Source organism: Trachurus trachurus (genome assembly GCF_905171665.1).
Source record: "Trachurus trachurus genome assembly, chromosome: 9".
In the NCBI taxonomy this organism is placed as follows: Eukaryota; Metazoa; Chordata; class Actinopteri; order Carangiformes; family Carangidae; genus Trachurus; species Trachurus trachurus.
The window spans coordinates 33,671,074-33,685,316 of record NC_139895.1 but is presented as its reverse complement, the minus strand read 5'-3'; the positions used below and the strand labels follow the sequence as shown (position 1 = coordinate 33,685,316).

At 43.6% G+C, this 14,243-nt stretch overlaps 1 protein-coding gene across 1 annotated transcript in view; it reads right to left on the bottom strand.

Moving 5' to 3' along the window:
- Window positions 1-14,243, bottom strand: part of zmat4a (zinc finger, matrin-type 4a) — a gene marked incomplete at its 3' end in the record, with an annotated part of 174,445 nt that overhangs the window by 142,486 nt on the left and 17,716 nt on the right. The window contains exon 2 of the mRNA XM_083978641.1: window positions 3,609-3,710. Within this exon, the coding sequence (XP_083834767.1) occupies window positions 3,609-3,710 (102 nt within the window). The remainder of the gene's footprint in view (window positions 1-3,608; window positions 3,711-14,243) is intronic.

Sequence of the window (14,243 nt, the reverse complement as noted above, 5' to 3'; positions counted from 1 at the left end):
CTGTTACTGCAGATGTCCACCAGCAGCCGACGCACAGACGCACTTCTAACTCAAAGTGACAGTGAGTGAGAGAAAAGTTGGCTACCTGACGAGCCTCAGACAGGCCGTTTCATTCACATTGTCCTTTGGTTGGTTGATCATGTCACAAGTATGGCTATTGTATGTCAAGCTAAATCAGATGGTTTGTATTAAAATGGTTACATATTGTAGGCGCCTTTTGGTGAGAGGATGATTATACTGTTGTTTGAGAGAGCTCTCTGAGGATAATTTCAAATCTGCACTGGTTCATTTTTCCTCTTGGAACAATTTGTTTTGTTTTTTCAAATATCTGAGCACAGTAATCATACTCAGGCGCAAACCAAAACAACTACTCCGAGACCCTTCAGAATAAGTGGTCTCAGTCGAGTCACAAAAGAATCCTGGAGTACCATACATAGCGTTGGAAGCAGGACTGTCAAAAACTAAGGCAGATATTTCTAGTTTGAGCTAAGCTGCTTATTTGACCAAGTATTTCTTATAAAGTAGCATGTGCACAAGCAAAATCAACATCTGAAATAAGCAAAGTAGAGCTCTCTTGATATCTGGGCAGATCAAACCTTCCTGTGTCTACGTTCTCACTCCAAGGGTCTCCAACCTTTTACAAAATTAAAATGGCCAAGAGCTACTCATGTTTTGTAACATTAATTTTTTCATTCTTCATTCGTCATTTATTCATTCTTAAAAAACGGTGTTTCCCACTCTTCATGGAAATAGTACTGTTTTTAGCCTCTATCATCCTGATAGCTGAAATAATTACTGTCAGGTATTGTTCCTCTGTTAAATATGAAAGGAGGCAGAAAACCACAGGACATGTCTGTTCTGATGATACAATCCTACATCTTGGGGCAGAGCTACGTAGGGGAGGGGAGAAACCGCAGGACAGGGAACCAGGATACTCAACACACAGGGATACAGGGACACAGAGACAACTGATCCCCCCTCTGAACAAGTAGAATATGAACACTAGATACCATTTACTAACAGCTGATGAATGAAACTGACTGTCGAGCATGAATGAAGCAGCTGATGTAAAATGCAAGCACCACCGCAGCACTCTGACTACAACTACAACGTTTTCCATTAGCTGTCACTGGTTGGAGCACAGCCGCAAGCAGTTGCTGGAGTGGATTGCTGTGAGTCATATGATTGAATGTGTGCTGTTGTTGTTTTTTTGTTTCCCTGGTTTGTACCCTATTTTTGTGTGCTTTGCTGGCTGCACGTCAAATTGCCCCCCAGGGGGATAATAAAGTCTTCTAAAGCCCTATTCGCACGGGATTAGTATTACCTGGGGACCTCAGGTAATTTGTAATAATTGCGGAGGACGTCTGTGATCTTAATCCCGTGCGAATGCGCCATGTCAGTAAAAAAGTAAGTAAAAATTCCCCCGCAAATTACCTACTATATTTCACCAAAGACCGACGTCCCGTGGTAAAACTAGTCCCGTGCGAATCTGCATCTCAGTAATTGAGGGGCATTTTTTGTTGTATCTGTGTTTTTAAGAGCCAAGTCACCACCACACACACCTTCACTGCTGCCGATAAAATAAAAACTGTCACTGAGTGCTGCATTTCGATTTGAATTCGTGAGCCTATCAAGTGCATTGTTTATCAATACGGGATGCGTATGGTCCGACCTGACCCGAGTTATTGAGTTTGAGTTTATTTAGAAGAAGTTTAATTGGTGCTGATTAAACTTGTAAAGTGTAAATGATGCTGCTCTGGATCCGATTCTTTCCTTATATTCTGACTCTTTTAAACAGTGGCCAAACAACAGAACCATTTTATTATATTAGACTATAGCCTATATTTCCATCTTTGCTGAGCATATAAAGGTTTGTTCTAAATTAAATAAAAGCCTGTCCCATATAGACGCGTGTCTCTCTAGACGGGTCCCCTCGGCGCACACACACACACACCCTCCAAAAAAAACAAAAAAAACTATTTGCAGAAGTCGGGGCTATGAGAACCGGCAGCCCACCTCTCGTATGGATAATCAGCGTGATGATCCAATGGATTTGATCGATCCCGGAAAATCTGTTGTTGTGACTCATGTGTTTTTATAATGTTTCATAAACTGGATACAATCACCGCAACTCTGTCCGGAGCTTCGCTACTTTTATTTCCGTATCCTTGGTAACAATAACCCCCGGTACAAGTTACCCCCCCCTCTCCCCGCTTGACTTGAAGTTATGCCCCCCCCTTGTCCAGATGCGTTCCGCGGTCCATGCAGCAGCGGATGTTACTACGTGCACAGCTTTGACGTCATATCGGAGCCTTAATGTCAGTAAATTCGAGTAAAAATACAGACATCACTTATCCCGTGCGAATGCACCGCAAGAAACACAGACGTGGGGGGGTAATTTACAAATAACCAGACGTCCCCAGGTAATACTAATCCCGTGCGAATAGGGCATAAGTCTAAGTCTAAGTCTAACAGTTAGGTTGAAACTCTTGATAGTGACAGTGCACTCAGGCAGCATAAACACATGCACCACAGTTGTTAAAATTTCCTACTGTATACCAAAGCCTGTTACTTCAGTCAGTTCAAAAGAAAAAATCAGACATGCATAGACTTTGTTCACAGCAGGACCACCAAGTGACCTGAATCAGTTTATTTTCCCCTCATGTGACTAAGATGTGATTTTTTCACAAGAGCAAAAAACACGTCAAATCTGATCTTTTCAAATCAGATTTATGCCACTTTCATATGTGGTTCAAAAACAGATACAGATCTGATTTTTTGAAATGAGAGACTTTTTCTTCTTTGGAGGAGGCCCTCTTTGCCCTTGTGCTAAGCTAACATCGAGCCAATCTGCTGAGCATTCTCAGGTAAAACTGATATGTAGCCTAATTCGTGCTAACACAGCACACAGGCACAAAAACATGTGTATTCTGGCAGCTTTCTGTGTGTGCTGTGTGGACTCGATTATTCTTGTGAAATTAAAGGGGAACTATGCAAGTCTGGTCGCTTTTCCTCTGTTTTGCTAACCCTCCCCCCGGCCATGTGCATTTGTTTTCAACAAAGCTGGTGAGAAAGCAATCCATGGAGCAGTGGATAATATTATAAAGTCATTTATTTAACCATCATAATTACTCTGAAGCTGTTTAATTAAGGTAGGAATCCTGCATAGTTCCTCTTTAAATCTGCTGCTAGCTCAGCTGGAGTAGCTGCTGCTTTCAACTATATGTTTATAGGCTACAGGAACACATTTTGCGATACAAATACAATTGCATCAATGAGTCAGACTGACGTATCGGGGGTTAAACTGCCACACACGGCACTGTAAATAGCCAGGTTTTTTTGAGAAAATATGCATCAACACCACTCGAAACAGAAGCAGCAATTACACACCGGGCTCTTAATGCTTCATAGTATCTCCAGTGTGGTAACATGAAAAAATAATAGGGTGAACTAAGGTGTGTGCTGTGTGTTTATGGAAGGCGCAGGGCACAGGTGCATAGATCGTGTCTCTGGGAGCCAGAGCAGCGTGACCCCGGAGTCCTTCATTAACTCCACCAGAGTGTTGTGTATCGGAGCAGTGTCAGGTGGTGTGAGGGGCGGGTGCTCACCTCATAATGGGCGACCCTCTGGGACTCGGAGATGAGCTGAGCGCTGCACACTTTGCAGTAGCTGTCTGTGAAAAGCCCTTGGTCCACCTCTGTTGACTTCATCTGGAGGGAGACAGAGACAAATTCACCGGTTACTGGCCGAGAATTGGACACACAACGCTGCTCCTGTTAACAAAATGAGAGAAGAGATGTTTCAATAGACACAGAAGACACAGTGGACTGCATTCACTAACTGAAAAGAAATTTACATTAAAAAAAAACTGATGTCCGCAAAAAAGACATTGGATTTCTTGCTGCCAGGACGACGCGCTGTGGCCCCTGCTTTGTGCGTCTGCAGGGAGAGAAATCAAAGCAACCGAGATGTGATGAAGCAAGTAAACAATAATCTCATTTCATCCTTTCGTCGCTGTTAATCAATATTTCATCGCATCAAGCGTTTGAGTTAGTGACAGATGCCGAGCAGCTTCTGCAAGCAATGAGCCAGAAAAACCATTTAATATCAAACATCTCAGCGAAACCTCAGCCACGAAACCAAAAAAAAAAAAAATCATATTTGACGACAATGAATAAATAACCACAACAACGGATCAAGCTGACAAGAGTTTTTTTTTTTTTTCCTGGAAATTCATTAAAATACATGAGTGAAAGCGGTGTGTGTCGGTGGAGGTGGGATTTAAGGAGGAGACGATGCAAAAAGCTTCTATTTCCTTTTCCACAGGCACAGCTGAGGCCACTGCTTTCTCTGCTCTTTTTCTTTTCTATTACTAATTCAGCCAGGCTTCCATTAGGGGCTCACATTTCATATTTTGGAGGCAGTCAGGCTCAACTCATCCTCATTTACTCAGGCACGTCTTCATTAGGAGCAGCAGGACAGATGAGAGCCGGGGGTCATGTGGGTGTACTGACAGCAAAAACTCTCCAACCTGTTAGAGTTCTCTTCTCCAGAAACTGAAGTGCAGCAGGAAGTTTTATTGGGTTTTTTTTTTTTCCCACTTTTAGATTCACATAACTTTTTTCTGATTAATTCCACTTGACTTCTGGATGTGTATGCGCCAACAGATTTTTCACAGAGTGCCAGATTTGCCTCAACTGTCTGAATAAAACTGGTGAGTGCAGTGCAGGTCTATGCACTGATTCAATGCCACATGATTTTAATGCAATGTAAAGTTTCACAGCCATATAAAGCAGCAATCTTCCTGGATACCAGTTCCTCCTTACTGCTAATAATAGCCTACATTGTGAGTTGCTTAATGGAACTATATAGAGCTGCAAAATGTGATTTCTGGCTGTAGTCACTAATAGCGGTCCAGACCCAGATCCGGACCCAGAGTATGGGATGAGCTCAAAATTATTGACAGTTAGTCCATTTGGACAAAGGGAAGGGTTTTAGAGCAGAGGTCAATAGAGGCCTCACAGCCAATCATAGTGACTTAAAGGGATAGTTCAACATTTTGGAAAATTCCCTATACACTTAGGGGTAGGTTTGTTGCCTTTAATTGTCTGTGCAAGCTGTTTTGAGACCGGCCGGGCAGAGATATGAGCTGCTCAGCTAACGTCACAGAGGCTCATGGTATTTCCGGGCTTTCCCTCATCAAACTCATCAAATACGCAATCCAACAACTCCAAAACACTCTAGTGGACAAGTTGTGACCTGCACATTCACCACGCTATGAGATAATAACGGAATGTTACGAGACTGAGTTGTTTTCAAGGTAAATGCATGGGTAAATGCAAAGCCGCTGATGCGCGGTCCTGTCGGGGCAGTCACTTTTTCGGCAAGGTGTCTCTTTTCGGCACAACATCAGCTTTGCATTTGCCTCAAAAACAATCTTGTAATGTTCCATTATTATTTCAATTCGTGGTGAATGTTCAGGTCACTCTCTGGCCGGCTGGTCTCAAAACAGCTTGCACAGACAATTAAAGTTAACGAACCTAACCCTAAAACTATAGGGATTATGGCAATGGGCGAATTTGCCAAAATGTTGAACTATCCCTTTAAGTCAGTGAGCGAAATTCACACGAGTTAAGACGAGCGAGGGACAGAGCCTCAGCATCCGACAGCTACATTAGTGTTAAAACACATTTACATTATTTTTCTACATGTTGTCATGCATGAAAAAACAACGACGACAAAAAAACCAGCAAATCAACTGTGTAAGCAGGTCACTTGACTAATGTAAGCAGCAAACTACTGTATTTACAGATTAGGATCTGTGGCGACTCATCTCATGTTCTGCATACAGAGCTTAGCTGCTGCCCTCTGGTAGAAGGTTCAGGGGCCCGCTCTGTAGGTTAAACAGATTTAAAAATCCATCCATCACTGCATCTGTTAGGCTTTTAAATGGAAGCGTCAAAGCTGGTGCTTCAGTTGAGAAACTGTGTTTGTGTGCAATGAATGTAGGTGTGTGTTTTTTTAAATCTATCTATAAGAACTGCTGCGTACTCAATATTCTGTATTACATTTTCTATTGCTCCATATTGAGATTGTTGTTTTATGTTTTTTGTTTCTATGTATTTATTTTTTAATAGCTGCAGCACAGGAGGTTAACTTAACCCTCCTGTTGTCCTACTGAGTCAAGGAAGGAAGGAAGGAAGGACGAAGGGATAGAGGAAGGAAGGAAGGACAAAGAGAAAGAAGGAAGGGAGGAAGGACAAAAGGAAAGATAGGAGGGAGGAAGGAAGGACAAAAGGAAGGACGAAAGGAAGGAAGGAAGGAAGGAAGGACGGAAGAAAGGAAGGAAGGAAGGACGAAAGAAAGGAAGAAAGGAAGGACGAAAGAAAGGAAGGAAGGAAGGACGAAGGGATAGAGGAAGGAAGGAAGGACAAAGGGAAAGAAGGAAGGGAGGAAGGACAAAGGGAAAGATAAGAGGGAGGAAGGAAGGACGAAAGGAAGGAAGGAAGGAAGGAAGGACAAAGGGAAAGATAGGAGAGAGGAAGGAAGGCAAATAGGATTGTGGAAAGAAGGAAGGGGAAAATGAAGCAAAGAAAGATGGAGGGAGGGAACAGATCAGGTCAATTGGATCAAAAGTGGAAGGAAGAAGAAGGAAGGACGAAGGAAGGACGAAGGAAGGAAGGAAGGAAGGAAGGAAGGAAGGAAGGAAGGAAGGAAGGAAATAAGGGAGGATGGAGGAAGGGAAAAGATTGGGTCAATTTGACCCAGGAGGACAACAGGAAGACAATTTCCCCACCTGGTAGGACAACAAGGTTGATCTGGATTGATTCTGTCCCATGCTGTGATTACAATAAGCAGTTTTCAATGTAACAACATAAATATTCTATAGCAATAGCATCAATGCTCGGTCATACCAAACTGCAATAACAGCCATCACACCCATGCAGGCTTAGCAGTACACAGCTGTTTATGTTTTTCACACTGGTTCAATACTTGGTATCTGTAGCACTGGAATCAATATCAAAGAAGTTGTATTGGATCACTGAAGGAGAAATAAAAAGCCTGTGTCATTCAGTGCTGTAACTTCTGTAAGCTGCAACATACACAGCTTATTTCCCATGTCATCCTCTGATGATGTGTAAATAAATAATGACTTGTGTTGGATGGAGCCACTTCACCACAGTTTTGTGCCTGAAGCTGCAGGTATATGGCACATAATAAATATGAGGAATATTACAGCACAGTCTTCAAGGAAAGGAGGAGTGCTTGAATGGAGCAATGTTAACTTTTATTTCATGAAATATATATAAGATGCTGGATTTTTGAGGCCAATAACCATATTAATATTTGATTTTTCTTTTTCTTTTTTTTTAAAGTCTGACAACAATTTTCCAGTATCAGTTTTTTTTTTTTTTTTTTTTTTCAATTTAGAGGTTTGGGTTTTAGGTCTGGTGAGTGGGACATTTCATAATTTAAAATTGTCTTGGTAAACCTGCTGGTGGTGACATATGATGCACTGTTACTGGGAGATTTGCAGCTCATATACACCAGCTCCACTATGACTGATATTTCCTCTGTTGTAATGAAAACTGACACTGCAGGATAACCTCAATACCATGCTGGTTTTGTGGGATTTAATGAGGAGAATCACTGGTTATCATTCATTTTTAAAATTCCCACGCTTTCTTTTCACCTTCATTATTAATAAGCATCACCTTTGCAGGACACGGTGTGACCTTGTAGCGGGGGACTGTGGCGTCCAGACCGACGGGACGGGATGACAGGACGAGGGGTAAGACATGTCAGGAGTCCCCGTGTGTGCACGGACAGATTGCAGAGGAAGAGGGTGAAAATATAAATAAATCAGCGGCGGCGCTCTTCCTCCTCAGTCTTGTAATCAGTCAAGAGCAGCGGCGTTTTTCTGTTCAGACTCTACAGGACAAACAACATAAATGAGCGGCTTTCCGAGCTCTCTATCTGCTCGTGCCAGCGTTGGGCCCGCCGCCTGTTTTTTTAGCAAGGGTGCACAGATGCTGCAAATGAATGATTAATCACTCTAAATTCAGTTAAGAAGCAAACGCGTCAGTGGCAACAGCGGCAAACAGCAACGAGGAGATGCATCAGCAAAAGCCTCCAAAAAATAGAATAAATTCAACAACAACTCCTAACCTAGATTTGATTTTTTTTTCTTCCCCCCACAGGGTTCAATGTGAGTTCCTCCATTGTTCAGTTTTTACATTTTGCCTCAGTTTCAGACCAAATTGCTGCGGCTTCGCAATGTGGAATAAACAGATAGAGACCACAAATCAACAATTTGTGTGTTTATTTCCCCTAGTATGTCAAAATAATGCGTCATTGTGCCGGAGGCCGGGGAAGCTTTTAGTCGCCTCCATTGTTGAGGATACGACCACTGACCCTAACGTTTGTCTGCATGTGAAGTCACCTTATTTTACCGTTATTGCAGAGTGCACCGCTACAGAGAGGACATCTCTAACAGGGCTTAGTATTTACCTCTGTGGTTTTTGCCCATTCTGTTGTGATAACACTATATCTACCAAACTAATTGCTGTAAATCTGAGGACATGTCAGCATTAAAACCATGCTGCTGCTGGGTCCCAGAGGTAAATATTACAAATATATTAGTGCATTTTATCTCCCCCAACACCTCCCCCAAAGACAATTCCATGTGGAAAGAGATTATGTTTTTCACACATGTCCGTTCCCGTAGTAACGGAAAGGCAGCATACGGAGAACACACAGCTGAGCTGGGGACGACTGCCTGACCTTGTGCTGTTGATGTACCTTAAATAAGTATGATTGTTGAGTCTGATGGACACACACACACACACACACACACACACACACACACACACACACACACACAGAGAACCATCTCACCACCTTCAAAGTCATGTAATGTTTAATAGACAGATATATAATTCTAATTAAGCTTGTTTGACAAATTGTTCTCTCCGACTCTGTGGCCTGGCACTTCTTCTTGGACAAACAACTTCGAATGCAATCAATGCAGTCTAATCTCTAGCGACGCTGTAGGTCACACTACTGTGCTGCTGCAGCTGTGTGACACGCTGACGTTACTGTGAGACAAACAGCTTCACCTTCATCCACAACTCTCCCACTTATGACACTGACCCAGCAATGCTCCCACACACTGGTGTCATGGTGGCAAGCAACTCGATCGTATTTTTCATGCTGCATTCACGTGAAATTGGGCAGACGGCAGACGGACGACAGCCGCTGCACGTAACGGCATTAACAAGCCTCTATGTAAACAAGTGGTCCGTCAGCACGAGGCAAAACAATACACGTCACAATATGTTGTCATGGCGATGTCGTATTGTTTACCTGACCCACGTTTTACCGGCTTTCTCTCGACTTCTGTGACTAAAATGACATCTGGTTTGTTACCGACGGCCGTCTGCCCGACTGCACCTGAATGCAGCATCAGTGTAACGCTCCATTCCTCCTCACTGCGTTACCGCGGTGACTTTTCACAGACGCCACCTCGACCTGATGGTACAGACACACCAACTCCGGCGGCGACGGTTCCGGCCACATCGGACCGGCGAGCGCTCCAGCGAGTGGGCAGGACTATGTGACGTTTATGTGACGTAGTGCCGAGCTTGAGTTTCGCTCTGCCGTTTCCAACATGGCGGCCGGGTCACAAACGATCTCATTTTACAGTTAAACAACACACTAAAGTATGTTTCTGAAAACATTTGAGGCGGGAAATGTGTAGTGCAGTAACAGAATCTGGATTTATATTTGATCAACACCGCCTAGTTTGATAGTTTGAACGAAGTTTCTGGAGCCGGCCGCATTGCGTTGGACGGACCTCATTTGCATAAAGTTCAATCTATCGAACTTTATGCAAATTCACATACGGCGACGGGGCCGTCAACTCCTCCTGCTGTATCCATCTGCCCCGCCTGGCCGGAGCTCCTGCTCCACATAGACATGAATGGAATCCGTTGACTGAACGTCGGTTGACGGAGTTGGTGTGTCTGTACCATGAGCCGACAGTTTCCGTGGTTTCCAACCGTCACGCTGCCACTGAACGTAAAAACATGGCGACACCACATGGCAGCCAGCACCGAGCTTACCCGCTCCATGGAGATATGAATGATATGAACGGCTCATTCAGAGCTGAAAGGAACACTTCACTTTGTTGATGGGGGGGATTACTGATTAATGAAAAACATACTTTTGAATAAAATAATCGATTTCCGTGAAAAGATAACAGGAGAAGTTACACAATGTCTCTTTAAGTGCTTTCCCGGTGAAATATGCTACATGCAACACTGAAAGTAAGAACCAAGTAATAATATACTAGACTAATCCTTCAGTTCTTTACTTGACAGCTTCACTTTCTTCTTCCTGTGCTGTATGTCAGCATCTGTCACCCAGCAGCACAGGAAAGAAAGCAGGAACCTTCCTGCTGAGGGAAGAGCTCAGTTCTTCAAAGAGCAACTGCTGCTCACTGAACGAACACGTCCCTCTCCTCACTGATCAATTCATTAAACTAATGGATTTTACTGTTAGATACATCGCTGTAATTGCATGAGGTTGACTCTTCTAAATGAGATGCTGAAAAAAATATTAATTTTCACCCAGTGTAATTGGATAAGGGGAGGCATGGCAATCACAAACCAACACGGGGTGGTGTGTGTGGTGTGTGTGTGTGTGTGTGTGTGTGTGTGGGGGGGGGGGGGGGGGTCTCGGCACAATTCAATCATCAATATCTGATCAGAACAGCTGTTGTCAACATCATTAGAGCGAAAGCTTTCTCGGCACAGCACCATGAGCTCATTACAGGAGCCGCAATGCCACTTTGTCGAAGGAGAGACGCAGGACGGAGGAGTCACAGAGGGAACGATGCAGCGCGCCGCGCGTTGTCGATCAAATTAGCAGGAAGCCAGCGTGTTCCTCGCACCTAGTCAACACTGTTTACTGTCCGTCTTTGACTCCAGCCGCCAGCAAGTATAGGACGAGGCGAGCGGCAACAGAGCCAGAAGCCCCGAGGCAGGAGGAGGTGGAAGAAAAAATAGAAAAAGGCATGATGATGAAACAGTGGGAGGGAAGGAGTGCAGAGATGAAAGGGAGGTCACAGCAGCCAGTGCCCAGCAGAAGTTGCAGCTGTAAAAAGGTCAGTTGTAATTCGTCAGGGAGGGCGTTAAAGGGATAGTTCACCCAAAATTAAAATTTCACTCATTATCTTACTCACCCTCATGTCGACTAAGAGCTGTGAGAAGTTTCAGAGTCCTCCGTGCCTTCTCTGAGTTACGGGGGGGTCCGCGCAGCAGTATTTGTCCATATAATGGTTGTCAATGGATACCAACTTTCTTCGTCCAAAAAGACACACCAAAAAACATCCAAATACCTCCATACTGCTCGTCTGTAATGTCCCTCTTGTGTTGAAGCCCCGACATGAGAAATTGTTCTGCTGGTCAGTGCAAATCATGCGAGATTTGCACTGACACAGGAAGAGCAGTGAACTGAGACACTGGGAGCTTCCGCTACAAACAAGCTTAATATAGACTTATTTTATTTTTTTCGGAACAATTTCTCATGTCGGGGCTTCAATACAAGAGGGACATTACAGACGAGCACTATGGAGGTATTTGGATGTTTTATGGTGTGTCTCTTTGGACGAAGAATGTTGGTATCCATTGACAACCATTACATGGACAAATACTGCTGCGCTGACCCCCCCGTAACTCAGAGAAGGAACGGAGGACAGCTCTTAGTTGACATGAGGGTGAGTAGATAATGAGTGAAATTTGGATTTTGGGTGAACTATCCCTTTAAGCTGGGGAGCTGGACCGAGGCCAGTGCAGACCAGCCAGATTCATACCGGACCTTCAACTCTAGGTGTCCGTTTGACGAAGGACGGCTCAGACGCTGGGATGTCATCACGAGCTCGGCGGGATGCAGCTGCTGTCTCCACAAGAAAATTGACTTTGATATCCACACCAAGTTCAAAGCAGGAGATTTTTTTTTTAAAAACTCTTTCAACTGTTGTCTCCGGTTCAACACCGACCCACTCTGGTTCAATCCACAGGGGCAGCAGAGTGAGATTAGATGTATACACAATGAGTCTTTGCCAATGCGGTCTGACAGGTGAGCAGACCTGGCAACCTGAGGGAAATCTAGTTCATATACCAGATCACTGCTGTGAACACATAACATAATTACTAGGGGTGTAACAGTATTTGTATTTGTCCTGTGCCGTCACGGTTCGGTTCACACAGTCATACGACAAAAACGTCTAAATGAATATTTAAAAAAAAAGTTGAGTCCTCACTCCAAGCAGCAATTGTCATAGCAGACAGAGAAGATAAGTGATGAGAGTGTGGAGCATAATCATAGATAATACATCCATGGTGTGGAGTTAGAGCATAGACTGTAAAAGGAGCCGTCTGCCTCATTTACATCACCCGTGTGGGAACACTTTGGCTTCTCAGTGAATTACACAACGGCGACGGTAAGTGAGTGGTCGACTGGACCGTCAGCGATGTTTCAGGGATGTGCGGTGCGTCGCTAGAAACGCATCAAACATGTTAACGCATATAAGACGGCATCACTCTGATATGTCACTGGTGCAAGGAAAAAGACAAGTTGTGTGCAACAACTCTTGACATGAACACAGACAGGACCAAAAACATCACCAAAGCAGCTACACACATTAACTGTGTAAAACAACATTGATGCTAGTTTCTTGTTTTTTATAATAGTTGCCAGTTGTCAAGTTCTACCAGGGTGTTTCTTTTCCTCTAGAATGAATGAATGGGATTATTACACTCTTAATGCACATGTTTTATGTTTTATGTTTTATTCCATGTATTTTTTACTTTAATAACAGAAGATGGTTTTTAGTTTTACATTTAATCAGTGTCTGTTTTACTGAACCCGTACCGAGCCATGACCCCCAAACCGAGGTACGTACCGAACCGTGACTTGTGTGTACCGTTACACCCCTAATAATTACATCATTGAGATATTCAATTTACAGTACTATATTCTTCTCAGTCAAAACCTCAACTCAGCTTTGGTATCAGATACTATTCTGGAGAGAGGTCTGCAGTGTTTTCACATCACCTTTCAGTACCTCTTTACCTGTTTTAGAGCCTCAGCCCAGAAAGGTACCCAGTACAAGACTCCAGTGCTGTATCTCAATTTGAATACTTCCATACTGACACTATCTATTTTGAGTGCTTTCACACTGGCAAGTAAAATGCAGTGCACTATACCAGATGGTGCACTCATAACGGTCAAAAAGTTTAGTGTGGAACGATGGACACTTCCAAGATGTAGATTATAGGGATGGGCATTTCGAATAATTTTCTAACCGAGTATCCTAACCTTGTCGTATCCGGGTAACCGAATACTGTAATAAAAAATAAAATGACATCATGTCCGACAGACAGAGTGCAGCCGGTGCATAAATGCGCTCTGTCCGTCAGACAGTCGCATTACTGACACACAGCGTCGTCAGACTAAATATCAGGTGGATAATAAGAGTAGAGATGGAGTTTAAGATGCACATATGGGGCAGATGTGCATCTTTATGCCGGGGAATAAATGCGCTGCATGCGCTCTGAGCGCAGCGCATTTATGCCGCGGCTGCCTCGGAGGAGAAAACTTTTTTTCTTTTTTTTTAAATCATTAGCGGTGCTTATTTATTAGTCCACACTACATTTCGGTGCCTTCGGTCCTCTCTGCCTCGCATCGTTTCAGGAAATACCTGGGAAGGTTTCAGAATGTTTGTAAACTGAAAGCAGATTTTCTAACAGACCTGATGACACCTGTCGTCTCCGTCCCGACGGTTTACGCTGGGAGAACCACCACAGATTATTGTAAAAGGTTTGAAAGTCCGAGGCTTGATCCAAAAACACTTTTACACAGCAGAAAATCACGTTGCTTGATCAGAAACTGTTAAACACTACAAAAAGCCGAACTATGGCATGATCATGTAGTTTGATCCGACACTAGACTGCGCTCTAATGTGCCGTTTTTTTTAATCCTGGGTTAACCGGATAATAAATTCATAACCGGATAGCAGATCGGGTACCCGGGTACTCGGGTACTCGGGTAACCGTGCACATCCCTAGTAGATTAACAATGTTTTCTGCCAGTAAGAGCCCACTGACATGGCGTAATCTCCACCTCAAGTACCTCAGTGTACAAGTAAGGCATTCTTTATCGCTAATTGAAATTACAAA